Source organism: Aulonocara sp. 'chitande type north' Nkhata Bay, linkage group LG16 (assembly GCF_057382095.1).
Source record: "Aulonocara sp. 'chitande type north' Nkhata Bay isolate Kocher_YH1m ecotype deep benthic linkage group LG16, A_spYH_male_GT1.1, whole genome shotgun sequence".
Classification (NCBI taxonomy): domain Eukaryota; kingdom Metazoa; phylum Chordata; class Actinopteri; order Cichliformes; family Cichlidae; genus Aulonocara; species Aulonocara sp. 'chitande type north' Nkhata Bay.
Window position 1 is genome coordinate 23498374 of NC_141359.1, and position 27534 is coordinate 23525907.

General features: G+C 41.8%; 2 protein-coding genes and 1 long non-coding RNA gene across 9 annotated transcripts in view; 2 read left to right on the forward strand and 1 right to left on the reverse strand.

The window, feature by feature from the left end:
* Positions 1-20663, forward strand: part of LOC147311543 (FERM, ARHGEF and pleckstrin domain-containing protein 1-like) — a 58392-nt gene extending 37729 nt beyond the window's left edge. The window contains exons 8-27 of one of the 5 annotated variants that reach the window (XR_015125472.1): positions 86-233; positions 332-427; positions 507-670; positions 796-864; positions 953-1046; positions 1630-1837; positions 6387-6574; positions 6753-6842; positions 8937-9070; positions 10298-10379; positions 10466-10703; positions 10792-10922; positions 11006-11074; positions 11426-11515; positions 12119-12201; positions 12770-12882; positions 13023-13255; positions 15642-15778; positions 16663-16770; positions 18367-18397. Coding sequence is in view for 3 of the 5 variants with exons in the window: in XM_086267520.1 (XP_086123646.1) it covers positions 86-233; positions 332-427; positions 507-670; positions 796-864; positions 953-1046; positions 1630-1837; positions 6387-6574; positions 6753-6842; positions 8937-9070; positions 10298-10379; positions 10466-10703; positions 10792-10922; positions 11006-11074; positions 11426-11515; positions 12119-12201; positions 12770-12882; positions 13023-13255; positions 16663-16770; positions 18367-18518; positions 18604-18682 (2569 nt within the window). In the remaining 2 variants the exon portion in view is untranslated. Of the gene's footprint in view, positions 1-85; positions 234-331; positions 428-506; positions 671-795; positions 865-952; positions 1047-1629; positions 1838-6386; positions 6575-6752; positions 6843-8936; positions 9071-10297; positions 10380-10465; positions 10704-10791; positions 10923-11005; positions 11075-11425; positions 11516-12118; positions 12202-12769; positions 12883-13022; positions 13256-15641; positions 15779-16662; positions 16771-18366; positions 18519-18603 lie in introns of those variants that run through there. The other 4 variants (XM_086267520.1, XM_086267522.1, XM_086267521.1 and 1 more) reach the window with 4 other exon arrangements.
* On the reverse strand, positions 6132-27300 carry LOC147311544 (uncharacterized). Its single transcript, XR_015125474.1, has 7 exons — positions 27160-27300; positions 26892-27045; positions 22870-22916; positions 22649-22759; positions 10775-10935; positions 10460-10654; positions 6132-9099 (listed from the first exon to the last, which is right to left on the reverse strand). It is a non-coding gene; the product is annotated as an uncharacterized LOC147311544 (long non-coding RNA).
* Positions 20876-27534, forward strand: part of LOC147311545 (dedicator of cytokinesis protein 9) — a 75912-nt gene continuing 69253 nt past the window's right edge. For 2 of the 3 annotated variants that reach the window (XM_086267518.1, XM_086267516.1), the window contains exon 1: positions 20876-21587. In XM_086267518.1, coding sequence (XP_086123644.1) covers positions 21471-21587 — 117 coding nt within the window. In that variant the 5' untranslated portion in view covers positions 20876-21470. The remainder of the gene's footprint in view (positions 21588-27534) is intronic. The other variant, XM_086267517.1, reaches the window with a different exon arrangement.

Sequence of the window (27534 nt, forward strand, 5' to 3'; positions counted from 1 at the left end):
TTGATGCCTATGGTCTTTCCCTGAGATTTGTTTCTGTTAAACACTACATGAAATATAGTTTCATTTGTTTTGTTTTATACCACAGTGGTCAGACACCAGCAGAATCAGACTGCCATTTGTTAGAAGTTGCTCGCAGGCTGGAGATGTACGGGATTCGGCTCCATCCTGCCAAGGATCGCGAGGGAACAAAGTTAAGCCTGACTGTGGCACACACGGGTGTCCTGGTCTTCCAGGTTAGTCTAAAATCAGTGCAGGTCAGCCCAACTGGTATCAAACGCTTTTTATGTGTTTAGTAGTGCAAAGTAGTGAATTCTGTTTTTCATCACTTCAGGGACACACAAAGATTAACGCCTTCAACTGGTCTAAAGTTCGAAAACTGAGCTTCAAGAGAAAACGCTTCCTCATTAAGCTGAGGCCGGATCTAAATGTAAGTGACATCACAAGATATTGAAACCCTTCAGCTCACTGACTGATGTTGTGTTTAAATGTCTTGATGTGTCCCCCAGAGTTCATATCAGGACACTCTGGAGTTTTTAATGCCAAGCAGGGACTGCTGTAAAGTCTTCTGGAAGATCTGTGTTGAATATCACGCCTTCTTCCGCCTATTTGAGGAACCTAAGCCCAAGCCCAAGCCGGTACTCTTCTCACGAGGCTCCTCCTTTAGATTCAGGTAGCATTTGCATCAAAGAGCTAAACTCTGTCTATCATGGCTGCAAGAACACAGCATCACTTAACAGTCTACTAAGGCTCTTGCGGAATAGCTCATCATTAACTGTCTCGTATTTATCTCTGCAGCGGTCGCACGCAGAAGCAGGTGATTGAATATGTGAAAGAGTCTGAATTTAAAAAGATCCCGTTTGAAAGGTAAAGGCTGCAGATACGTTTGACATATTTGGTACAGGCGAGGGTGCTCAGAGTTTATAACGCTGACCTTTAATATCCTGTCTGCCAGGAAACACAGTCGTGTTCAGTACAGCAGTCGGGTCCAACACAACAGTCGCCTGTCACCATTGCCTTCTCCAAGCCACCGTGAAGTGCCAACAGATGTGAGTCTTTTAAGTGGGCAATTTGTTGCATACAGCATTTTTTGTTGTCTGAGCAAATACAGTCCATAGTGTCGCTTTTCACATTGTTTTCTCTTTTTAAAATGCATATAATGTAAAAATACAGCAAAATACAGCCTACTCATCCGGAGGCATGGATCTTAAGACTCTGTTATGCTCCAAGATCATTTTTCTGGTATGAATAAACTCCTGTTTTATACAGCTAACGCTGTCATCATAGCACCAAATTAGAGAACATCTTTTTAGAAGAATAGTGTTTGATCCCTCCAACACAGTTCAAGAGACTTTGTGGAGTGGGAATCATTAATAAGGAGCACTAGGGCTGTTCTGGTGACACATGGTAGCCCAATACTGTGCTGTGGTATCCCTGCACATGTGTGTGTGCATAGAAGATGCCAGCCTGCCCAACAAAACAGAGCCATGGGGGTACTGCAGGGTATTTTCAAGTCAGGTAGAATTTATTTAAAAACTTTAAAATCCTGGCCTTCAGTAAGAGTAATGAATACAATGAATAAATTGTGGTCTTTAAATTCTTTAACCCTGTGTTCCTGTCTCGTACTGGCAGAGTGGTGCTCCTGGGGACAGAATTGATTCTCCTCGGCGTCACTGGAAGGAGTCGGTCCTGGTGAGTGCAGAAGACCCGGCAGCTTCGCGGGCGAGGATGAGCCCCTCGCATCAGAGAAATGGCCACGAAGAGAGAACGGGGTCTGTATCCAGGACAGAGGAGACGAGGAGCCCAACACGACAGACCCACCCCGAACATCTGAATACAGGTCCAGCATCTAGGGCTGCTAAAGGCGGCAGCTTTTCCATTCCCTACATTGACTGCAGTGATGTAGATGCTCAGTATTACTTGGGCAGGGACCAGGCTAGCAGGTCAGACCACAGCTATAGAGAACAGGGTATGCTCCCCCGGGGATCTGGCTCTGGAGGGATAAATGGGGCTCTGCAGGCTCAACAGGAGCACTTTCTGGGTAGGATGTATAGGGAGTCTTCTTCTTCTTCTAGAGCATCGCTCATCATGAGTCATGAGCTAGAACATTCTCCCAAGCAGTCATGCCAAACGGTTGACCGAAGTCCTGTTCATAGCATTATAGGAGACATAGGTGTCCAAGAGAGGCAGAGCAACAGCCCTATAACAGTTTCCACTGTGACGGGTTCAAGAGGTGTCACTTCCCTCAGTCGCATAGACCAGAACGGCTACAGTCCCACTCCACTTAACTTTAATGACGGCAGATGCTCTCCCGTCATGGGCCGATCTCCTCGCTCACAGAAATTCCACAAAGTCCATTTTGACGCAGACGCAGTCCAAGGAACGTCCTCTGCAAAGCAAGAATCGCGTACTGTCCTCTCTCGGGCTGAACGCATGGCTGCTCTTGAGCGCCGCATGGTGGCCAATGGGCTAACTGCGCCAGGCAGGTCGCGGACCAGTCTGGGGCAGAAACGATTAAGATCAACCGGTGTCACACAGTACGGAGCAGTTCAAATGAACGATGGCCCGAACACAAGCGGCTCAGAGTCCAGCGAGTCGGAGTTAGAAAATAACAGGGGCAACTGCAGCAGCCCCGTGATGTTTGGTAGCCCAGCGGAGGCTAATTCTAGTTCCCCCATACCAAGAAACACGTTTTCCTTTGGCAGCCTCCAGCTGGATGAGGAGGCAGATGAGGATGCTTCCCATGCCTTCAGCGATGAGGATATCGGACACATTTTCAGCTGTTAAGTGCGCTAAAAGTTTTAAACCATCTGCGACTGAGAGCTAGAGGGGTCTGGGTCAGAACGTAAGCAGGAGGCTTTTTCACATCCACACACTCCCGAGTCCATAGTGGTCACAGCACAGCACTGCTGAGTAGAAGCACTTTTTAAACGTAGCCGAATGTATGCGTTCAGGCTTTTCTTGCCCATTTCATGGAGCGGCTTTAATGTTCAGCCTCGCTGTTCTTTAATTATATTAACATGTCTGTTTGGACATAGACACGTGCCTTTTAAGGATTTTACACTCAATGGCTACTAATTAAAAACTACAGAGAGTACAGAGGCTTTCAGACAGTTTGAAACGTGAGGCTGATTAAAAATGTTGTAGATTTTATTCATAAGTCAGACGATGCCTTAAAACTCCCTACGGAAAATCCACATTTTGCTCCATAGCTGTCCATAGACACATCTAACTATTTGAAATTAGTTACATTTTTTTTAAAGGTTTCTGCATAAGACACTTTGTGCTTGGTACTAATATTTTCTGGGGTCTGTTGATGTGTCATTGAGGTAGTAGTAACTGTTAACTTCTGTACATTTACCTTTCTTTTTTTACTCTTAATGCAGCACCTACTATTTGATTGTTGTGAGAAGTTCTGGTCTGAAGTGATGCTGATCCATATTCAGTACCTCCACTCATTAACTTGAAGCAAACTTTATGATTTAGCTGTCATGTTTAAATGTCCCGCCAAAGGGAGGGAGTGTGTAATCGGCTCTGTTTGTTTGCTTGTCTGTGTATCTGTTTGCAATCAGTCTAGCGTCCACAGCTATCAAGATCTAATTTTCAAAATTTTGTGTGATGCTAGATATCAATAACAGCTGGAGTTGATTTCATGTTGGTGAAAATCGGGTCAAAGTTAAGGTCACATCCAATGTGAAAATTAGTAAAAGTTATATATTACCCACAATTTTATGGATCGTTTTCAAACTTCACTTGGGGGACATGAGTACCTAAGCAGTTTTAGCACGCAAGGTTAAAGTTGACCTTGAAAAAAAACAATCTGACATCAGCATGTTGTCATAAAAACATCACAAAGTATCAGAGTTTTAGTTTAGCCCTTGCCCTGTGGGGGGAGTTGCGCTCTCTTGTTCACAGATGTTTTGGCAGTTACGAGATCACAAGATTTGCGTGAGTAGTAGCTTCGCGGGACCGGCAGTGGCTTCATCTGATAGAGTTAAAAGCACGTGTGTGTTGCAGTGTTACACTGTGGTCACTCCACAACAGTTTGTGGCTTTTCATGCCCAGTGTTGACAATCCCAGTCTGCTCTTGATTTGCGTTCAAGTATCTCTGGCAGTAATTTGGCATCACCGAGCTGCAGTCTTCCTAACTTTTATTTCCAGTCTCTTTTCTTAACTTTCTTTTGCACCCCTGTCTTCATGCTTGTCTTTGTGTATTCTGTTTAACAAGCGGTTGAGCTTTATTTTACATTTTTTGTTTCTCTGTTTCATTTCTTTATTTTTCTCTGTCCCTGTCTGTCAGCATGAAACTGTTTGATCTTGTAAGTTTTTCTTTTTCTAACTTTGAATGCATGTCTATCTTTTCTGTAACTCATAATGTGTGGTTGAGGAAAAAAACAAGAAAACAAGATTACCAGCCTCTGGGTTCCCTTTTCTGCAATGATCCAGATAACGAGACTGTAGATGACAGGAGCCTGGGAATGTGCGGGTTTTAGTATCGGTGAATGCGTGCGTTACTCTATGTATGAATGGCAGTTTAAGGGCAGCACCTCAAAGCACAGAGTCTCTTTGCTCATCCATCATATCAACTGCTTCAGCGGTTGCCCCCCAGAAAGTCTTTAGCGCTGACATTAAGAGGCATATCAAAAGTGAGATATGATGGTTTTACACTTCTATCAATACCTACTGAAGTCTATCCATCCATAATAAATCAAAATTAAGAGATGGTGTTAAGATAATGTAGATTTGGGAGTTACTGGATCACTGCAGTGTGGGCCAGGCTTGTGTTTGTTCTCACCCACTGGTGTCCTTGATGGTTTGTTTGCAATGCATGCTGTGATGAACCAGATTTGTGGTATGGCTCAGGTCCTGCTGTTCTGCTCTGGCTGCTCTCTGCATGCACTCTACTGTATGTACTGTAATATACTGTGCTATTACTGTCATTTCAATACTTTACATCTAGTAAGATATTGACATTTACATTAAATTAGACTGTGAGAAATAACAGCAAGCTCATTTACAAAGAGCTGAAATGTACAGTATTTTTTACTTATTGTGTAATTTATTAAATTAAACCTAATGTGAAATTGATTTGTGTTTATGTTATAAATTATATAATTTCTGAATTTCCAAATTAACCCATTTGTCATTAACACGTTTCTCGACTCAGCAGTAACAGAGTGAAAACAAAAAGCAGTTTACTAAAATATTCATAAAGCCATTTACTATTACAGGCCTAGAAGCATGAATGCATTTATCCCCACTTTTTCCACGTCTGTCTTCTGTCTTGCATTCATTCGCTCACGGTGTTCTTGTAGATGTTCACTGGGCCTTTTCTATGCTGCTTTTCACACAATTTTGAACTATATGTGTTCAGCAGAGTCAATAAAGACGTTAAAACGATATTTTTTCCAAATCCTTCTTTTTAAACCGTTGAAGTCGGTGTATTTTCTGGAGTCTGGTCCCCACTGTAGATGTTAGAACCTTTCCGTCTCCTTTGTAGCATTCCTCTAGATTGTGTGTAGTGTGTATTTGCCTGAGTCACTCCTTCCCTCAGCTGTACTTGTGCATTGAGCTAACTGCAGCCACCAGCTGCACTGGCCTGCGTTCTTGTTATAGCTGTTGCGTTCGTGCCAACACACCAGAAGTCGCCAGAGAGAGGTGAGCAAGTTGCTGCCGGAACATAGTAAGTAAGCTGAGTGAACGCTGTCAGAATGGATGACACTAAGTAAGCCGTTCTTCTCGATCACCCTGCAGTATTTGTCTCAGCTTGCGTATTGATTGACGTGGTAAGAAAACTGCCAGAGTTGTCTGGAATGTTGAGCGAGTCACGGCTGACTCTATATTTTCTGTAAGCAGACCTCAGATGCAATGATTGAAACAGTTTGGTTTAGCTTGCTAAGGTGTCCATTAGGTAAAGTGTGCAGTGTAGGATAATGAATCGAATGCTGGAGAGTTTAATTATTAGCCAAATGCCACCACGGCATCTGACGAAGATGACATTTCTGTGCAGCAGAAACTACTGATTTTTTTCCCTATCAAATAATCTGTTGATTACATTCTCGATTTATTAGCTGTGTATTCAACAAATGTCAGAACATGGCGAAAAATGTCATCACACACTTCAGCTTGTTCCTAATGTGTCATTTAATCAGTTTGAAAAACAAAACAAAACCAAATGCTTTATAACAATGTAATACAGAGAAAAGCAAAGAAACCTCATGTTTGCTTCAGAAATTCTAACAATTTGGTCATTAAAATTGTTCTTACTATTTAATTTCTGCAAAACTCAACCCGTCTGCGGCTTAAAGTAGGCAAGTGCTCTCAGAGCTGCCTAACTTTATCGTGCATCGTTTTCTCATCTCATTATGGTCACCTATGGCTCCGTGCAGGTGTGGTTTCCAACAGTCCTCACCTGTCCGCGTCCTCTGGACACTCCCACGGGATGGTCAACGGTCAGAAGTTGCTGGATCTGTGCAGTCACAGTCCCGACGGCCGGCTGCCTTCCCCGCTCACCAGCCCGTTGCTCAACGACGCCTGCAGCGTTCGCACTGATGATGAAGACGAGGTTCGAAGGAAGGTTTGTAACCAAGAGCCACTTTAATATATTGCCTTGTTGTGACATTATAAAGATTTGTTTTTAAATAAAGTTGCTACTCAAAATAGAAGTGGACCCAGATTATCTGTCCTGAATAAAGTTACTGTTAGACATTTGTGGAGCTGATTGCACCCCCCCTTCGTTTGTGATGCCCTTGCAGAGGTTCCCAACAGATCGAGCCTACTTCATCGCCAAGGAGCTGCTGACAACAGAACGGACGTATGTGAAGGACCTCGAGGTGGTGACCGTGGTAAGATGGGCCAAGTCGCTCGCCAAGCCGACGCTCTCCTGTTTGTTTTCTCCTGCGCTTGTCCTCTGGGGGGAAAACATTGATTATTCCGGTTAGCTGCTCCATTGCAGAGCACCCGCCAAAACATAGAGTCAGGCAGTGACACAGGAATATTTTGGCAGATGCGATTTCATTTTTTATTCATTCCCCATGCTCGTTCTCCGAAATGCATTTATCTCCCCCCGTTCAAGGCTGTGAATACTAAACTGTGTTTGTGTTTAAAGAGATAGATGGATTTAGCCGCATGCGCTCTCTGCCTGTGACTCACTGCTTCAGCCTGCTCCTGTAGATTTAATTGCTGGGTACAAACAGGATATTAAATGTGCGGTACCGCTCCTTCACATGCAATCAAGGAGGATGTCCTTATGAGGCTGGACTGAAGCGTTGCCGTTGTTTGATTCGGCTCTCCTTTTACACTGGCAGGTTCAAAAGCCGCAGCTTTTCTCGGCTTGCAGTTTTCAGAGGAGTCTTTCACACATCTCATAAATATTTTGGGTGGGCTTGTGCCCTCGTTCTTTTATTCTGCTGCATGTGTATGTGTGCTCCCTCGCTCTGGTTGGTGCCGCTGCTGTTAAGGGTGAAGTCATCTGAACAACAGCTGGCGCCTCGTTTCCAGCGCTCACTTTTCCTAAAACCCACTTCTTTTCCCATCACGTCAACTAAATAAAGCTGTTTTCTGTTCAATGTCCACAAACACAAAACATAAGGCTTCTCTCTGAGTTAATGAAACAACAGCGTTAAGAATGGTCGGCTATTGATTCTTCGATTCATCCTCAGCTAATTAAGGGATTTGAAAGGAGGCAAAAGGCTTTTCATTACCTGTTCACTTTATCTCTTCTTCTCAGAAGAAAATCGCTGTGGAGATCTCTTGGTAACCCTTGGTATCATACATAAATGTGCAAAGGTCTTGAGTTACCCCTTGTTTCTTCATATTTTTCTAGAAAAATGTGAAATAGTTGCTGTGATTTATTGAAACATATGTAAACATGTATGAAAGGTGATTGTTTAATTCTAACAAGCTTGAAAGTCAGTATTTGGTATCTTCAATACATCCTAAATTCTCTTAGGAAAACATTCTTTTAATTTCTTTAAATAGTCTTCAAGAATAGTTTTCCAAGTTTCTTCAAGGACATGCAAAGCTCTTCTTTGGATGCTGGCTGCCATTTGTTCTGTTCTCTGTCAAGATGATCCCACACTGCTTCAGTAATATTGAAGTCCAGGCTCTGAGGAGGACAATGCATGACTGATAATATTCCTCTGTGTGTTATTCTGTCCAGGTGTGATTTTACTGTATTGGCAGTGTGTTTGGGATCATTGTCATGCTGAAAAATGAAGATTTTGCCAATCAAATGCTTTTCAGATGGTACTACATGGTGGATCTGATAGCGTTTTTGTATTCAAATTCCCTCAGTTTAAACAAAAAACCCAACACCCATTCATTCTTCCATTTTCTCCTGCTTATCCAATCTAAGGACCCTCTCCCAGCTGTCATATGGCAACAGTCTGGGTGCCCCGTGGACAGGTCGCCTGTCATAGAGACACACAACCAGAATCACCAGTTCACCTCCTCTTTACATCCTAACATGAGTGGTACAACGACTGGACTTATGAGTGAGAAATGAGTGAAAAAACAGCCAATGAAAAACTACTGCTGAAGACCACTTTTTAAAAACACAAGAAAAATCTGGCCCCTTGGAAGCAAAATATAATAAAATGATGGGTGGCTCAAGACTTTTGCACAGCACTGTAGTTCATATAAATCAAGTATTTTATTTCTTATATAGGCCAAAATTAAATATTCACCCACAATCAGCCTTATATCCAGATACCAGGAAGTTCTAATAGAGTTTAAACACCATCTGTAAACATCCTGTCATGATGTCACAAGTATGACCTGCTTGTCACAAGTAGACAAGCGCTGCCACCTGCACAATGAAAAAAACAAAACACTCAAAAACCTGGTTTTGTTAGTGAACTGAGACTTTTATGGTTAAACTGTATTTCCCTCGTTAAATGGCTTGAAAGATCACTGTATGCATGTATCCGTGATACCAGTCTTTCCAGAGTGCCGTGGGACAAGATGAGGCAACTCCGGACTCCCTGAAGGACGCCATCTTCTCCACCTTTGAGCCTCTGCACAAGTTCCACACAGGTTTTCTCAGGGAGGTGGAGCAGAGGCTGGCACTGTGGTGAGGCTCATTTCACTTCCAGATATTTCCTGCAGGGTCAGGAACAAGCCCGGTGATGTGTCGGGGGTTACGGTTCAATTTAAAACAACTTCCTCCCCCATTTTTAATGAGTTTTGCTGGCATTTAGCCCAAGAGGGCGGTCCGGTCCCTTTAGATGACCCAAGGAGCTACAATCGCCATAGCAACAGTCATGCTGCACCACAGCCTGCCTTTATTCTGGTTTGTAGGTGTATGCCCTCTGATCTCCTTAATGATTGTGCTTTATCTAGTACACACTGACTTTTTCACAGACACGGAGAAAGTGACGCATAAAGCTGTTAAAATTTATGGCCATTAACTACAGTCCGTGATTTTTATTTCAAAGTCTCCTGTATCTAGTCACACTCATTAGAGCTCCAAATTAAAGCAGAAAATGATAGTGTGCTTTACTCGGCTGATAAGACCCACATTCAAATGCATATGCAAATTATCCACCCCTACATTTGTCTTTCTTTTTTTGCAGCTTTGCATATTCAAATACTGTACTAGATATGGACCTTGGTTGTTAAGAATATGATGAGAAAGTCGTCTTTCATAAGAGCAGTAGGATGCATTTTACAGACTGAGATATTCCCCCTAAATTCCCTGCTAAAACGTTAACATTAAATTAATAACTAGTCTGACCAAGTCCAGTAATGGCAGCCCCATTCCTCATGAATCCTACATGGGGAATCTGATGCTCAAGGGAGACACCTGCTGGTGTTTCTTGAAGTTAAACGCGTCCATTCCAACTTCATTGGAATTATTCTTGAACGCAGTGTGACTGAATAGTCAGTGAGATTAAAGTGCTTTCATGTAGCTTACCCGGCTCATCCGCTGTCCACAACGATAATAATATTTATTCATGTAGCTCAAAGCGAGGCAGATATTACAATAAGCTTCACACAGGAAAATAAATCAATGAATAAAAAAAGAAAAGAAAAGCTGGCAACAAGTACAGCAAATGAAAATTTACACATGAGCAGAGCGGCAAACACACATGAATATGCAAGAACATTTGGGACATTACACAAAAAGGTTATAGAAATAGTTTTTTAAGAAAGCTGTATTTTCTGAACCATCATAAAGCGACGCGATTCTTCATATATTTTAAAGAAGATTTTGCAAGCTAAACAGGAAATAAGCTCCAATAGTAACCACTGATTAGGAGACATTGCTTAAAAGGGACTGCTGTCTTTCTCTTTTAAGGGAAGGACGCTCTAATGCACACATTAAGGGAGACTACCAGCGCATTGGAGATGTCCTGTTGAAGAACCTTCAGGGTTTGAAGGTGAGCTGTGACTTTTTGTTAAACTTCTATACGTGTTTAATTAGAGAAAATCACGACTGTTCGTGGATAACAAGTCTTACCTGCAGCCCCTGACAGCAAACCTGAGTAAGCAGTCTGAAATCCTGCTGGAGCTTGAGAAGGCGTGCAAGGCGTCCCGAAGGTTGGAGGGTCTCTGCAGAGACTTCGAGCTGCAAAAGGTCTGCTACATTCCCCTCAACGTCTTTATTCTGCGGCCTTTGCACCGCCTCATTCACTACAAGCAGATCCTGGAGCGCCTGTGCAAACATTACCCAGCTACTCATGTGGACTTCAGGGATTGCAGAGGTGTTACACTCAGTTCACAGAAGCATATTTCAGTGTTTTGGTGTAACGGAGCATCTGTAACGATCTCTTACCTCTGGTTGGTGTCCAGCTGCTCTAGCTGATGTGTCTGAGGTGGTGGACCAGCTTCAGGGAAGCCTAATCAAGATGGAGAACTTGCAGAAACTTCTGGAGCTGAAGAAGGATTTGATTGGTGTCGACAATCTTGTTGTTCCTGGTCGGGTGCGTTTGAAATCTACAGGAGAGAGATTTGTTTAACTTTTTGTTTCTGTTTAGATTTTGTGACAAATGATTTCTTTCCTCAGGAGTTCATCAGGTTGGGCTGCCTCAGTAAACTGTCTGGAAAAGGGCTGCAGCAGCGAATGTTTTTCCTGGTAACGTCCCACTTTCTTCATCTCATATCACTAATCGAATTATTTAGCTGACTGATCTCAGCAGAAATGATAATCATGCTTTTATCCTGCCCGGCTATGCATTACTGAGATGGTGTTGGCAGATTTAGTGCAACCGCAAAGGTTCAAGCAGGGGAACGTAGCAGATGTTGCTTTGAACTTTGGCGGCCTTAGTGTTTTACACGAGTATTTGATTTTGTTGCATAAGCATGAAGAGAAGCGTTTGTGTGTGCAGGATATCAGTGTTAAGTTTTGGTTTTTAATGCCACCGAGTTGTTAATTTGTTCTTAGGATTTTTAGCTAACGTGTCCTCCTCTGCCTCTTTTGCAATAGTTTGATGACGTCATTTTATACACAAGTCGAGGGATGACGGCGACGAATCAGTTCAAAGTGCACGGGCAGCTGCCGCTCCATGGCATGACAGTAAGTGCCGTTGTCTCTCAGAAGAACACAGGGCGTTGGAGCGGCTGTCACCAGTTTGTCATTACTAGAGAACATCTGCCCCCACTCTAGCACACACACACACACACACACACACACACACACACACACACACACACACACACACACACACACAAGCTCGTTCAGCTATCTTAGTGAGGACCTTCATTGACATAGTGGTTTTCCTAGCACCTTACCCTAACCCTAACCATTAAAAATGAATGTCTAACCCTAACCCTTACCCTAATACCTAACCATAACCTAATTGTAACCTTGACACCAAAACAATATTTTGAGCCTGAAAAAGGCCTTCAAATTTGTGAGGACCCGTGTTTGTCCTCACAAGTGACTGTTGGTTCTCACAAGTATGGTAGAATGCAGATTTCGGGCCTCACAAAGATAGGTAGACAGGAACACACACACACATACACACATATTTTCAGGACAGCTACACGTTTGCTTCTCTCTCGCTTCCTTTTCATCCGCCCTCCCGCCTTCCCTCCTTTTCTGCCTATTTTGGTCTTTGCTGTCCTAGATACTGCAGCTCTCTAATGTCTTTTCTGTGTCTCTGTGTTCTTCTTCCAGATCAGAGAGAGTGAGGATGAGTGGGGTGTACCTCATGCCTTCACATTGGTTGGGCAACGGCAGTCCGTAGTAGTAGCAGCTAGGTACGATTGCCAGCAAACACCTTGCACCTTGAACCTAAAGTGGCAGGTTTTTAAAAATATTTTAGATGCCGTTGAGTTACATCTTTAAAAGCATCTACTTTTAGTTACAGTGAGCTCATAAAATTGTGATTTTCAGTCTTTTCCCTTTTAGCCTCTTTGGCTACACAGAGTCTGTTGCTTTACCCTCTAACAGAGGGATGTTGCCCCCTGAGAGGAGGATGGCAGGTTACTCAGAAAAGCTACTAAAAACTCATCTGCATATTTCTTTTTTTTGTTAAATCAAATAAACATAAGCTAACAGTATAAGAAAGTATACTTGGAAGATAAAAATAAATTCAATTCATAAAGCATGCAGTCAACAACAACGTGAGTTCATGCTTTTCCCGCCCTCAGATGTTTAACTGATTCGCTTTGCCTCAATAAACAGATGGTTCATGTTTTACTGTTATTTAAGAGGAACATTTGGCTGAGCTAACCAGACTATTTCTGACCACCGGGCCTACCCTGCTGTGACTCTTTGTGCTTGTTTTGTTCAGCATTCTGTCCATTTGTGTGTTTTTTCCTCCAGTTCTTTGGTAGAGATGGACAAGTGGATGGAGGACGTAAAGATGGCGATAGAAATGGCAAAAACCAGCAACGGGCCTTCATCTGAGCTGCTGACCAGCAGCCTGACAGACAACAGTAAGTTAGTACGAAGCCACACAGCTGAATGTGAGAAGCTTGACTTTGTGATGAAGCAGCGTTAACTGTTAAGAGACACATCATGTGAATTCCCAGATACATGCTGATTTTTGATTGGTCTGACGCTGTCTGTGTTTTAGCGCCTCTCCTTCCCCCTCTTTCATCATCCTGCTCATTGTCTAGCAGTAACAACCTCCTGACTTTCCCAGAATGCCCAGAGGACTCCTCGGTGGAGGCAGAGTCCGAGGACGACATGACAGCTCCCCACGTGTCATTGGAGAAGCCCACGCCTCACCGTGGTAACACCATGGTGCACGTGTGCTGGCACAGGAACACCAGCGTGTCAATGGTGGACTTTAGCATAGCCGTGGAGGTATCAGCCCACCTCAGACCTGCCCCCCTCCTCCTGCCCCGCTGTTTTCTTTCTCTGTTTCTGAGTGTGTGCTGTATCTGAATTCACTTTGATGATCTTTCAGTGGGAACAGTATCCCCCTTAAGCTGCTTAACAGGTTGCTATATCCCATTAACTACTAATTCAGCTGGAGCATTAATGCTTTTTTTGTTTTTAAACAAGATTAGCAAGGGTCACTCTTTTTTAAATGTCACAACACTTATTATTAAATCAGAAACAAGTTTGATTGGAACAAATAATGAAAGAAGTTTGTTTGCTCTTGAAATAAGAAACACAAGTGAGTTTTTAAAGGTGCACTGTGAAGGGATCCTATTAATGTGGACTAAAATTACTGAGGAATGTTTCAGCGCCTTGTTTAGTCCATGCCATGAAAAAATGAAGGCAGCTCTGAAGGCAAATAAACACATCAAACGTAATCGCAATAAAGCGGTTTGTGAAAGTATAATTGACCACTTTGGAGCAGCACTTTGAAAATTATAATTAATTTATTTTTGTTTTTGTTTTGATGAAGGCAAAATAGTCAGCGACAGTTTCTTATTTACACATTAAGCAGATACAAAGCAACATTATGGCTCATTTGGATTCCTCCTTGTAGCCATCCACACTGTCAGATCTAAAAATTCAGTCTTCCAGTAGGTATCTGTGTCCTTAAATGCCACATGCTCTTTTATAATGACAGCTAGTTGCAAACTACCACATTTAGCTCAAATTCACCATAAGTCACCATCAAGCCAAGTGAAGCTGCAGATTTAGAAACATTTCTTTAGGGTCAGTACTATAAGTTTAACTATAAACTTGTGGATTAAGACTGCCCTAATTTTTTTTAAATTGTGCATTCTTTTTTTCTAAATTCTACAGAAGAGGATTAGGGCCACTGGGGGGCAGTGGGCACATCTTTTTTTTTTCCTCTTTTCCAGAATTCTGAGAAAAAAGTCATTATTCTGACTTTAAGCTCAGAATTCTAAGTTCAATAAATTCTGAGATTAAAGTCAGAATTCTGAAATTTTTTTTTAATTCTGATGAAAAAGTCAGAATTCTGACTTTAATCTCAGAATTCTAGCTTTTTTCTCAGAATTCTGACTTTTTCATCAGGATTATTTTTTCTCAGAATTCTACTTTTTTTGAGAGTTCTGAGAAAAATTCTGAGTCAGAATTCTGACTTTTTTCTCAGAATTCAGACTTTTTTCTCAGAATTCAGACTTTTCCCCCTCAGAATTCTGAGAAAAAATAATTCTGATGAAAAAGTCAGAATTCTGACTTTAATCTCAGAATTCTAGCTTTTTTCTCAGAATTCTGACTTTTTCATCAGGATTATTTTTTCTCAGAATTCTACTTTTTTTGAGAGTTCTGAGAAAAATTCTGAGTCAGAATTCTGACTTTTTTCTCAGAATTCAGACTTTTTTCTCAGAATTCGGACTTTTCCCCCTCAGAATTCTGAGATTAAAGTCAGAATTCTGAGAAAAAATAATTCTGATGAAAAAGTCAGAATTCTGACTTTAAGTTCAGAATTCTGACTTTTTTTTCTCAGAATTCTGGAAAAGAAAAAAAGACGTGCCCGCTTTTTGTTTTTTTCCAGTGGCCCTAATCCTCTTCCGTAAAATTCACGCAAACAGCTGTCTGTCGATGGAATAGTGTGAAACCAGTGACAGGATGTGATGTGACGCTACCCTTATGCATAAGGTTCCTCACGCATTTGCATCAAAGCAAACTCCATGGATCAGTCAGTGTTTGTGAAAACATGACTCAGCTGTACCACTGCTAGTCAACAAATCCTCCACACAGTGCTTTTAAACCGATCTGCTTCTGATCTTTTGTGTATGGGGAGTTTTTATTCATTGAATTATTTTTACGAGTTACTGTTGGATTACTTCATTTACAGCCTCGAGGAGGTTACTGTTCTCACGTTTCCTTCTTTTGGCAGTAGCCAATGTGATGTCCTGATCTAAACTCCAAACTGTGGCTTTCCTGAGTTGTTTTGTCCTTTTTCTTCTCTTCCCGGCAACTCTGACCGTCTATAAATAGAGAGAGAGAGCAGTACGTAGATGTGCTAAACGTCCTCATTCACATTAACAGAACGGATCCTGTTTTGGGATGTAGCCTTCCTAAAACCCAGCTGTGTCCTGATCTAGTTCTGCTCTTCCTCTGTAGTTGTAACAATGTCCTCTTCACAGCCTTGCCTGGACACACCGTCGGCCTGAGTGTTAACCCCTGCCACTGCATGCCTGTGTTTCACCTACTCAGTCTCTGTGTTTCTGTCCCTCCTTCCCTCCCTGTCTGTTTTTTTTCTCTCTCTCTCTGTCTGTCTGTCTTTCTTTCCCCCATACGTCTGTGCATTCCTGCGTGGTAGAGGAGCCTAGTCCAGTCAGTGAGAATAAGACCCCCCTGGTGGGGCCCCCGAGTGGCCAGGGACCAGTGCCTCTGTCTGTTATCTGCTGGTACCGTGTTCAGAGCCTCTCCTTTAGTGAATCCTGCAGGAGTCTAGAGGTAAAGGAGCCAGGCAGACAGGAGAGGCCCTGTGTTTATGTTTTATTTGAACTGTATCGCAGGAAGCAAGATTTATAGAGAGGAAATTGAAATTAAAGTTGTAGTAATACCTCATAGCGACATAGTGAAATATTATGGTATTAACACCACTATTAAAGACTTTAATTAAGCATAATTTATTGCAGAGGGGCCAAAACTGTGATTTTTCCTTCCTGCCTTATAGTTATTCTTTTAAACCAGTGATTCCCAACTAGAAATGCTCGCTTTTACATACTACAGGCAAAATGGGAACAGACTGTCTGCTAATGGTCAGTGTGAAGAGGAGGAATAATTATGCAGGCTTCAGTGTGTTTAATCATTATTTGAGTGTGTCTAATTCATTTAAATGAACGAATTTGAACACGCTGTGTGTGTCAGATTAGGGCGGGAACCTTTAGTATATCTGATCTCCTCGTGTTGGTGTTTGTCCAGGATCAACATTGCATCTGACCAATCGCATTTTTATGATGTCATAGCATTGCGATTTGGAAAAGACCTGCTCATGGTTGGGGGTTAAGGTTATGGGGTTAGCGTTACGATGTGGTTTGTGGTGTGATGGTGCAATCGCAAAGCTATGACATCAGTACAATGTGATTGGTCACTTGCAATGTTGAACCTGAGGCAACATTCGTTTTGTTGATCTGAGAACAGCACCAACACAACGACATCAGATCATGTTGGAAGCTATACCTAGTAAAATGAAGCCTCTTTAGAAAAGTAGACAAAGTAGCTTGATTGCATGTTTGAAAGTGCAGGTAGAAGTTAAATTTCACGAGTGTTGCACTAATAGTGAGATATGGGTGGCTTTCAAAGCGTCAGAATCAGGCTTGTTTTTCTCTTTGTAGAATCAGCTATCAGGAAACTTACTAAGGAAGTTCAAGAACAGCAACGGCTGGCAGAAGCTCTGGGTTGTCTTCACCAACTTCAGCCTGTTTTTCTACAAGTCTCACCAGGTAAGGAGTACACGCTCTCAAAGTCCTGTTGTTTGACTATGAGGATGGTGGTGCGCTCCCTCGACTGGTCTTGAAAGCATCAGATCTCAGTGTGAAATATCGAATCTGTGTGCCATATTTGAGGTAAATGCGTTTTCCCATGCAGTATTTCATACTGTGAATTTCAAGAAAAATAATGCCACTCCTAAACTTTATAGAAACAAACACTCCCTCTGTGTATTAAAGGCTCATGAAGTTAGCACAAATTATGTGGAAAACCAAAATTTATGGAACAGTTGCAAGAAAATTAAATGTGCTGCACACGTTTGAGTTGAAAAGACTTGTAAAATATGCTGTCAATGCTCTGAAATGGAGACTTGTGCACCTTCCAGTAAAGGTGAAAGACAGCAGTGGAGCTTTTCCATTACTACCCCTCAGCGTTGTGTCGTTGATGGGCTATTGTCGTTACCCTGCCGGGCGGGCGGGTGACAACACGTAGGACTTTCAAATTGATACCATAAGTGTGTCTGCTAAAACTCTCGGAGGAATTCAACCCCCAGTGACCTCAACCTCAAGGTTAGAGGTCAAGATTTCTGAAAATCTTGTGAATGCAATAATTTGATAAGGATGCTGCTAAGTTTTTAAAATTGATACCATAGATCTATCTACTATAAGGCTGAAGGGAGCCACTGGCTGCTGCTAGTATGCTTTTTTTCCAGAAAGCAGACGAGGAAATAATTTAAAAATATCTCATGTGGATGGCTTTGGTGATGCCTGAGGGCGGGCTGTAGCAGCCAGGCATCGAACCATAAATGCATGTAACTGAACAAAAAAAATCACAAAGAATAAGATACAACAATTAAAATAGTATAATTACATAAAGCTAAGTAGGAGCAAGCCTGAACAGGTGGTTCTTAAGTTTTGGGTTTCACAATTTGGGGGCCACAATCTCAAAACCACAGTCCCCCTTTGTCTTTAGAAACAGATTTATAGAAAGCACTTAGGTGTAGAAAAAGGTGCTTGTGTGAATGGGTGGATGAGACATCAGACACATGTTTTCTGCTCAAGTAGAGCAGACAAGCACTACAGAAGGACCAGCCCATTTAACAGACCATACAAGCGAATGAAGATGCCAAAACCACACTTACACCAAAGCTAAAGCTGCATTAGTTCAGAAACTAGAACACTCGATTCACCCAAGTTTAGACTAGCTGTCAAATTTGTTTGCTTTACACGAACAGATCTTTACAAAATGTGCACTTTCAGCAAAAAGGGTATAAAAAACAAAAAGTATAGCATTGCTTTTGATACTAAATAATGCAATGCCAGGCCCACGTGGATTTAGAGCAGAGTTCTATAAAAATCTAAGCTTGTCCTTTGTGTATATGATTAATTACTCATTTGTTCTTCAGTATTTTCTCACAGCAAGCCTCATTGGATCCCTCTGGAAAACCACCAGAGGGATGACATGATTGCATTATTATGGAAGGGATTGTGTCATATTTTGCCCCATCTACATTTTTGATGTCTGTTACTCAGTCTGTTGATTCCTTTTGAAATTATTTACAGGATATAATCCAAATTATTTAAATCACTTTTGTTTTTCCCCCTCTCTAGGATGATTACCCATTGGCCAGCCTTCCACTGCTCGGTTACTCGGTCACCGTCCCCTCTGAGTCCGAAAACATCCACAAGGACTATGTCTTCAAGCTGCATTTCAAGTCCCACGTCTACTACTTCCGATCAGAGAGTGAATACACATTCGAGAGGTACCAAATGTGTCATCTTTTAAAAGTTTTCTTTCATCCTCTATGTTTCAAGGACTGATTAAAAAGCCCTTTCTCTGCCCTTTAGGTGGATGGAGGTCATCCGCAGCGCTACTGTCCCCTCAAGTCGAGCTCGTGGTCTGAACGGCAAAGAGACCCACGCTTAATGAGTTGGCTCACCTAGTTTCCATACCCTTTCTCCTTCGGGTGGCATCCGCCCGTCCTGTCCCACTCCGGACTCTTTGCTTTTCTTTTCTACGCATATCTGGGACATTTGTACATGTGTCCATGCACATTTGGTGCTTTTTAATGCTTTAATGGTGACATGTCCGCTGGTTTAGACTGCATCAGAGACTGCATTTTTGGCATTTTTACTCTCAACTCTGAAACCTCTTTTTAAGGATGTCATTTTATACTGTTTTCTAATGGTCTGAACCACTTCCTCTATTTCTGGTTTTACATGTTTGTCATCGGTTGTTTTTAAATGCAGGAACACATTGATACTAGATATTCAGTATTCTTTCTTAGATAGTTAAACTCTCACTGCATTGTCATAAACATTTTGTCTACGTGTTCATTCTAGGAAAACGGTCACCCTTTAACAGCTGATGCTCTGACCACGCTTGGCCCAGCACAAAAAGAAGGAAATGAAATTATTTTGTCGTATTATTGACGTAAACCTCGACATTGTGGCCAGGGGTGGCTGCCATCACCACTGATGCCGTTTTAAGTGAAGTAAATGTTCTATTTGCTGAAATTTGTTGTATGATTCCAATCACAGAGTTCTGCTTTTTTTATATATATATATGCATATATATAAATTAACTCTGAAGTTCCCATTCAGTTGTGTGAGAAAATGTGAGATGTGCTCATAATCGCTGCGTTATGATGGCAAGTGTAATTGAAAGCTTTAAGGATTATGTGCAAAACAAAACAGAAACTTTCAGTTCCAAGCGACGTTGCCCTCACAAAACTAGGCTGCCTCCCCATATAAACACAGATCTGTTTATGGGTCTGAATGAATGGAAATATGCATTTGACAGGGTTTTGCAGTGAAGTATATGAGATGGAAAACCTCAGTTCTGCCTAGAATTGCAGCGTTTTTTCCAGACAGCAGAGAGCTCTTTGGAAATGAAAGCAATAAAAAAAAAACATACCGTACTCAAACTCGGATTGTTGCGAGTTCTGTGTATTTTTTCCAGTACAGAGGCAGGGGTGATTTTCAGTAGGTAAAAAGAAGATGTGCAGTGTGTTTATGGCTCTGTTGGCTGTGGCCTGCAGATGGCATCACTGACCAAGAAAGCTTTCTCAGTCAAGCCATCACTGCACAGTGACCCTTCTGTCCTGTACTCTTTGTGGGGAGGATACACTGCTATCAGCTGTGACTCCCATCCAGGGCTAACAAATAACTACCGCACAGGGAGTTAGCCAAAGATTAGCTTAACTGTGACTGAGCGGACTTGAAGAGATATGAACAGAAAAGTTAACAATGAAGTTAAAGTAATCTATAAGGCGTAGAAAATGGCAGCAAAAATCAATACAGTTATTTTTAATAGTAAAATAGCTAAAATAGCTTACAAAATGGCTAACTGTGTTAGCTAAATAGCAACTGCTAGGTTTTGCTGTAATATTGGCAAACAAATGTAACTGGAAACCTGAAAGGACGTGAATAAGCAATTGAAGGATGGGATTAAATTACGTTAATACGTTTAGCTCTTTAGCTTAGCAATTCATAAACTGATAGCTAAAAGCTGAAATTGTTAGTTAAAGGTAAGGCTTCACCGTTTAAATTGCTACATGGTAAATAAAGGTAGTGGACAATAGTTTTAAAAGGCCAATGGAGGTAAAGTTAAAGTTATTATACTTTCTATTTTTATTTCATTTTGAGTTTTTGTTTTGTTTTCATTTGGTTTGCTGGGGAGATTTGCTCATTAAACAGGTTTATGGTAATGATTACTATACCAACCCTTACAAAAAAGCATATGCACCAAAGTCCCTGATCCTACATGTGTTGACAAACTTGACCACATTGACATAAACTAAACGTAAACACAATTTAAGGATTTTCATTTTAGTTTTATATAAGCACACGGTATACTTTAGTCAGCTTCTTTTAAAGGATGGTCTTTTTTCAGTTAAATAAAATATCATTTCCCAGTTTTAGTTATTACTTTACTTTTAGATAGATATAATAATTTGGGTAAAAAATTAAAATAAAGATAATCAGATGAAAAGTGCAGCTAGAAGGCTTCTATACAAGTACTTGGGAGTACTCTTTTTGTTTTTAACTCACAAGTAGTACATAAATTCAGTCTTTTATAGTGTGTCACTGAACCAGTTCAGTTATTTTCAATATAATCAGTTTTTTGTAGTAGCTTTGGAAAAATGGCCTTTAAAACAGTACCGTTTGATACTGTTTTAAAGGCCAGTTTCCGGTGTCACAAAAGAGGAATGTTGTGATGACACTCCAGAGGCTTGTTCGCCACGGTTGTGATTTTTGTGGTAATGGGGAAGCATTGATCCAGTCATTCATACTGTAACTGCACGCAGTCCAAAGTCCAGGCCCACCAGCTTACACACACACAGCAAGTGGGCAGGACTTCAAGCCGGTAAGAGGCGGAGTACGCAAGGGAGAAAACAGATTATACATCTCTTGCCTGGCGATGGACGGCCAATGAAACGCTACTCAAGGGGACACTTTATTGTGTCAACAATACCCGATAAGAGAAGGCAGAGTTCCGGAGCGATGCGGCATGTGTTGATTTTCAAGAACGAAAACTGAATCGAGGAATAGGAGCGTCGTACCAGCGGCCACACCACAACATGACCCAACTTCAAACTCGTGGTGCGCACTAGCGGCGGTCGAAGGCGCGGATAAGCCGATGATGAGTTTCCTGTAAACTGTTGATAAAACGCGTGGATTGGACGGTAATTAATCCCAAGGGACGCGTAGCGATGGCCACTCCGGTGCATCCGGAGACCAGGAAATTTACGCGGGGTCTGGGTAAACCTGGCACCGCTGCTGAACTCAGGCAAAGTGTCTCGGAGGTGGTGAGGACGTCGGTGCTGGTCGTAAGTACTCACCTTAACTCCCACTCCTCTGCGCCACAACGCTCACTGTCATCAGTGTCTATTAAAACTTTATGGAGCAATGAGAGACCTGCTTTTTCTTACGCACACGTTTTTGGAGAAAATAACTGACTTCAGATCAGTTGAGCAGGACTACGCGTGCCTTTTAGGGTGATATAATTAAGGTTTAAGTATACCCCTGACACACTTGGAGTGATATGGGTAACAGGCTCCCACACAGCTTTGAACAATATTTGGTAGACTGTTGATTATAAATCATAATATATATTTAAAACAAACAACGTTTTCAGCTTCCTCCTGTTTGCATTTTACACAAAACATTTGGAGCTCATCATGAATGCTGGCAATCTTTAAATCCTTCACTTTCATTCTCACCCTGTTGACTTCAGACCAGCTGAGTTAGAGCACGTGGGCATTATGAACGGGTGGGTGTGTGTGGCCAGGGGGTGGCATTTTTTTATTTATTTTTTTAATGAATGAAGATATGGGTGACAGAAAAATGTAATCGGTCACTTCCGTTTGGAATTTTTTTGAATGAAGTGCTGACTCAACGAGCTTTCCAGTTAAAGCAGATAGATTACCAGTCCAAATATACATTTAAAGACCAAGGGAAACATTATCACATATACATGAGAGCATAGAATGAATCAAAGGATCTCCCGCTTAAATGTAGGACTGGAAATGAATGAAAGTGAAATAAAACAACAGCCACAAAAACAAACGTGGAGTAATGAAGTGATTTGTATCTATAGGTAGGTTTTGCAAAATAGACAATAGGCGTTTGCAAGGTGTTCAACATTACAGAAGAATGTTGTCTTTATTAGGCTCAGACATGTATGTCATTCCTTTCCTAGAGTCTGTAGAGAATCAGTGCACGTTCAAAGTCCTGTGTGTCAATGAGGGGATCACTTCACAGGGCTGCACCGAGATGACATAATACGGCTTCACAAAGGAAAGCACGAGGCTCCAATTTCATGCTTCAGACACATATAAAGTGTCCAGTGACAGTGACAACATCTGGGTGACGAGGACCTGAAGCCTACCTGCTCGGTATCAGTTTTCCTCAGAGCTCATCTTGGATAAAGGAGTTGACCCTTTTGTTGTGTCCAGAGTGCGTTCGGTGTTTGGTGCTCCGTCTGATTGTTCCAGCTTTCCTGGAAAAAAAAAAAAAAAAAAAGCTGCTAGGCAACTGAAACGTACACCGTCCAGGCTTTCTGTCAGGGAAATGGAATCCTGAGTCACGATCCCAGACATCCAACCACACCTTCATATTATTTATTCATCCTCACTCTGGTGCACTGCCAGGGACGCCTAAGGGAGGAGAGGAGAAGTGGATAGAAGAATGCGTGTTGGGAAATCAACATGCTCGAGGAAGACTGAAGTAACTTGTAGAAACTCTGTGGGGGAATTTGTTTTGCGGTTGCCAGAGACAACTTTAATATCATTTCAAAACTAGTACCTGCCATCTCGTAGACTCCAGCCCTTTGTATATGACCTTTTTAGACATGAATGCATGGCTGCAACTTGGAGTTCAAGTGTTTGCTGAAGCTTCTCAGTGGGATAAGAATGCGACTGCACACAAGACCACTGTCCACGCAGCTTGTAATTAATTCCTCCATAAAACATGTAAATACCACAGCAGGAATGGAGGGATCTGTTTTCAAGCACATAAAGGAAAGCTTGTGGTTGTTGTCACCCATCCTGCTTGAAGCCATAATGATGTTTTCACGCGTAAATGTTGCTGCATGTTTAAAAGCCTGGAAACATATTATAATGTACTGTAGAGGACTTGCATATCCACTGATTGTGGATGTTTGTTAGCCATGTTTTGGACTCAAGTGGGCAGTGCTGTATCTTTCACTAACAATTAGTGCGCTTTCGTGCAGACAGACACTGTTTTTCTGTTTGAGTGGAGACACACTTGCAGTACCCCGGAGCCCTCAGCTGAGCCCTCTGTTTCTTCACACTTTAGGCATGCTGAGGACGTCATTGGCTCCATGATTGCTGTCACCAACTTTATATTTATTTTAACTAGTACTGCGCTTTGCCCCACTGTCTTCGTGCTACGCAGAGCTAGAGTATAGTGTAGTTAACGTATTGGCTGATTAGTGTACCATAAATCCATGGCAAATTGATGGAAATGTTTAGTTAGTGTATACAGTGTACGAAGCAGCTAGGGGGGCAGTTGTGTAAGTGTAATCAATAGTCCCAATTGCCTGTCACCTAATGGTGATATACTCAGATCCTCAGTGTTCCTGCTATGTGCCTGACCCGAGGGAGCTGTACACCAGATGGGTGTCATTATGTGGGAGTGATGCTATTAGCCGTCTATAGCCAGTGCGTACGCAGCTCTACAACCAGAGGGGAAAGTGGGGCTGTCATTTATGCTCTGCAAAGACGAGCATTAACATGTATAACTATCACCAGAATGCACGTGTCGCTCTATAGAATAGTGCTTTTGGAATTAAGCATAAGAGATTTTATCAGTCTTATCCCCAGTTGTAGAGAAGGTGTTGCCATTTTAAGGAGAACAACCATTTCAACAATGCAGCTCTCCCTCTTTCAAGTCAGCAACTTGGATAGTTTAGGTGCCCCTTAGGCTGTTTGGCAGGTAGACTGCTTTCCTGTCGTTTGAGATTCGTGTTTCTGTATAGTGTAAAAAGCAACATTTTTAGATTGTCTTTCCTTAAGGCAAAGCTTGCAAGTAATAAGAGCCTGCATAGAAGCTGCAGTGTTAAATGTCTTGATGATGGCATTGCTGACTCTCTTCCAACTGTGAATGAAAACTGTACAATAATCTGCTTTTGTCAGCCCTCTGGGCCACACCTGCACACCTCTCCTCTTTAGCGTTTTTTTAAGAGTCTGTAAATTTTCCCAAGATGTGGAAATTCCAGAAATACCTTAGATGGGTGTGTTACTCTAAGTAGGGCTATTTTTCAAACAATACAAATGTGTCAGAGAATTTATTTCTCCCTGTTTGGATCTTTTGCCATGAAAAAAACATGTTCTGTCATGCAGGGAAGCTGGATTTGTTAGCCATTCAGTTTGCCAAAAAATGTGCTTGAGAGGCTGGAACCGCAATGAGACGAATTTAAGGTTAAAGCTCCGCAATCATTAATCAGCTCATTATCTGAGTTCATCAAATCAGTAGAAAAGAAAGTAATCAGTCTGCTATGTTTTGTCTCCTTGGAGCAGATGCTGGCTGTCACATAGGCTGTAGCACCGAGCCAGTCAGAAGATTACCGCGTTGTGTTGCGAGGCCTAAGCAGCTTGACCTGCCCGTGCAGTTCCTGCTCTGTCTACCTCTATAAGGAGCACTGGTATCAGAGTAAAAGTGCACATAAGCTGCTTCTGCTGCCCCGTTGGTAAATGGTACCCTGCGAAAGCAAAACCTGGGGGGTAGAGATTGGAGAGCAGATGGGTCAATAATACATGAGACTGCTTTAGTAACCACTGCACCCATTAAGAGTCTCATTCCCATTTGCTCCAGATTAGACAAACTGAAAACTATGATGCTGTTTGGCGCCAAATTCCCCAATTCCTGTTGAACTTTAAAACACCTAAGAGTGTTTCTAGTTCATAAGAAGCAGAGATCCCTGTGCTGCCTCAGAGTTCACACCATAGTGACATCTCTGAATCTTACTATAAAAATACTGCACAGTGAAGCTTCCTTCATGAAAGGCAGTTTTTGTTGAAACTGGAGAGGTGTTGATAGGTCTGCATGGGCATCATGAAACTTTAGCTTTTGGTATGGTCTTATTGGTGCAGGTCTTTTGGTTATCTTGCCACACCGCCTACATTGCTTCAACAAAGATGATTAATCATAGCGAGCCAGCTTTTGGTCTTAACTGAGCTTTGGCTAAAACCTGTATATACTTACTGTGTTTCGTGGATAAGCTAGTTTTGTATCATACATGTGCGTTTATGGAGTCAAATAACTGGATGACGCTTAAGTGGCTGAAAAACATTTTAAATATCCTGTCATCAGGCAAAAAAAGAAGATTTACTTATTTTTCTTGAGCACGTTAGCACCACAAATTTAAATGGGTTTAGACTTGTAACTTTTGAGCCATGTGACAGATTTTAAAATCGCAAAAAATTGAAAACTTGAATTTAAGAGTGGAACTAGAAATGTTTAGTGATGGTAAAATTGCTTATGGTCTTAATATTTTGTGCCTACCAGTTTAAATTATGTCATTGCTTAAAGTTGTGCATAAAAGGTACGATAACTTTTAAACTATTAAGCAACCCTGTCGAACTACTGGGCCCGTCTCTGGCTAGCAGCTGCATTTATTTATTATGTAAATACAGCTTTGTTATGTATTTGTTATGCAAAATGGAAAACACTGAATGATCTCATGTTCTTTGCAGAAAGTTTCCTTCTGTCATTGTTTTAATTTTGTTGTCTGAAAGTCATTGGTTGTCCTCACTGGCTACAGGTTTTGAAAATAGGCAGTGTGGCATTTTCTGTATATTTTTCAGATTTTCTGGGCATTTTATTTCTTGAGTATCTTGGATACAGCTCTTTGTTTCTGCTTTCACATATTAAGTTCAATCACCTACATTTTATTTTCTATAGTCATACTAAATGCACTAAAGAGTTTTAAGCTGGTGTTCCAGGTGTGCTAATACAACTTTCTGTACAGTATCCACGCAGGATTCAAACCTCCACCAGAACCATTTATAGGCGGTGATGGATGACTTGTGGAATGGAGGCTTTTAAGAAAAGTGCAAAATAAAATAAAAAATAATAAAACACGCCCATCAGACTCACTGTGAAATTTGTCTGCCTGGATTTTGGCACGTCTCTTGGCAGTTGTGATTATAATCCAAACCAGATTTGCCACTCGGGGCTTTTGCAGTTAAGTGTGGGAAGCTTGAGAAATCCTCAACTGAGCATAGAAATTTTGGGGAGAATATAAAGCGCTCAGTCAAAAAAATATAAAGGATTTCCTCCATTCAAGCTAGGGCTACTCCGGTTAGTTCACATAAATATTGCAGTAGCAAAGCCAACTCAAATGATCCACAGGCCAGACAGACAGATTTTGTTCCAGTGCAAATGAAAACGAATTACATGTCACGGGCACGAATTGACAGTGTACTTTAACCGCATGTCAAAGTAAGTGTTAAATATTAAGTTAGAGCCAGAAATGAATCCCAAAATATCAATCGTGGTCACACCGTGAAATTACTTAATGATTTCTTGGCTCGGTGTGAAAACGAGGGCATTCTTTACTGCTTTAACAAATCTGTGTACTCTGAAATCTGTAATCTCGTGATTTTTACCTCAGTCGCTTAAGCAGAGTGGCAGCACTCCTTCTTCCTCCATGCAGTTAGTGGGGATAGGTACATTGGAAAGTCTAAATTGTCCATAAGTGTAAATGTAGGTGTGAATGTAAGTGCGAATGGTTGAAGATAGGCTCCAGCCCCCTCCGCGACCCTGAAAAGAATAAGTAGCAGAGAATGGGCGGATGGATGCTTAAGCAGAATTCACACGTACCCAGTATATTGCATGTACACAGATCTACATTTTTCATAAGTGAATAACACTTACTAGCCCCCTGAACTCACTCTCCAAAATCCTTCATCCTGCCTGAGCGGGAAGTGCCCATAACTTCCCGTCCTTCATATTCTGGTGGGAGAGCAGAGGCCTAACTTTTCCTAGATAGAGCCAGTTTCCTGTACTTGGGCTGAGCAGAAGTGCTGGGCAGGGCTCAGCATTAAACCGCCCACTCTGTCTGAGTGTTCTGCCTGATAGAGCAGAGCTGTTTTGGAGCACACGAGAGGTTACCATAACAGAAAGAGCCTGCTGAAGAGCCTGGCCAGTGGGTGTTTTCCTGTTAGCAAGAGCATAGCAGCACTCTGGGACTTGTTTCCCCCCAATTCACCCAAATGGCCTTTTTGTAAACACTTCTATTATTCATAATGC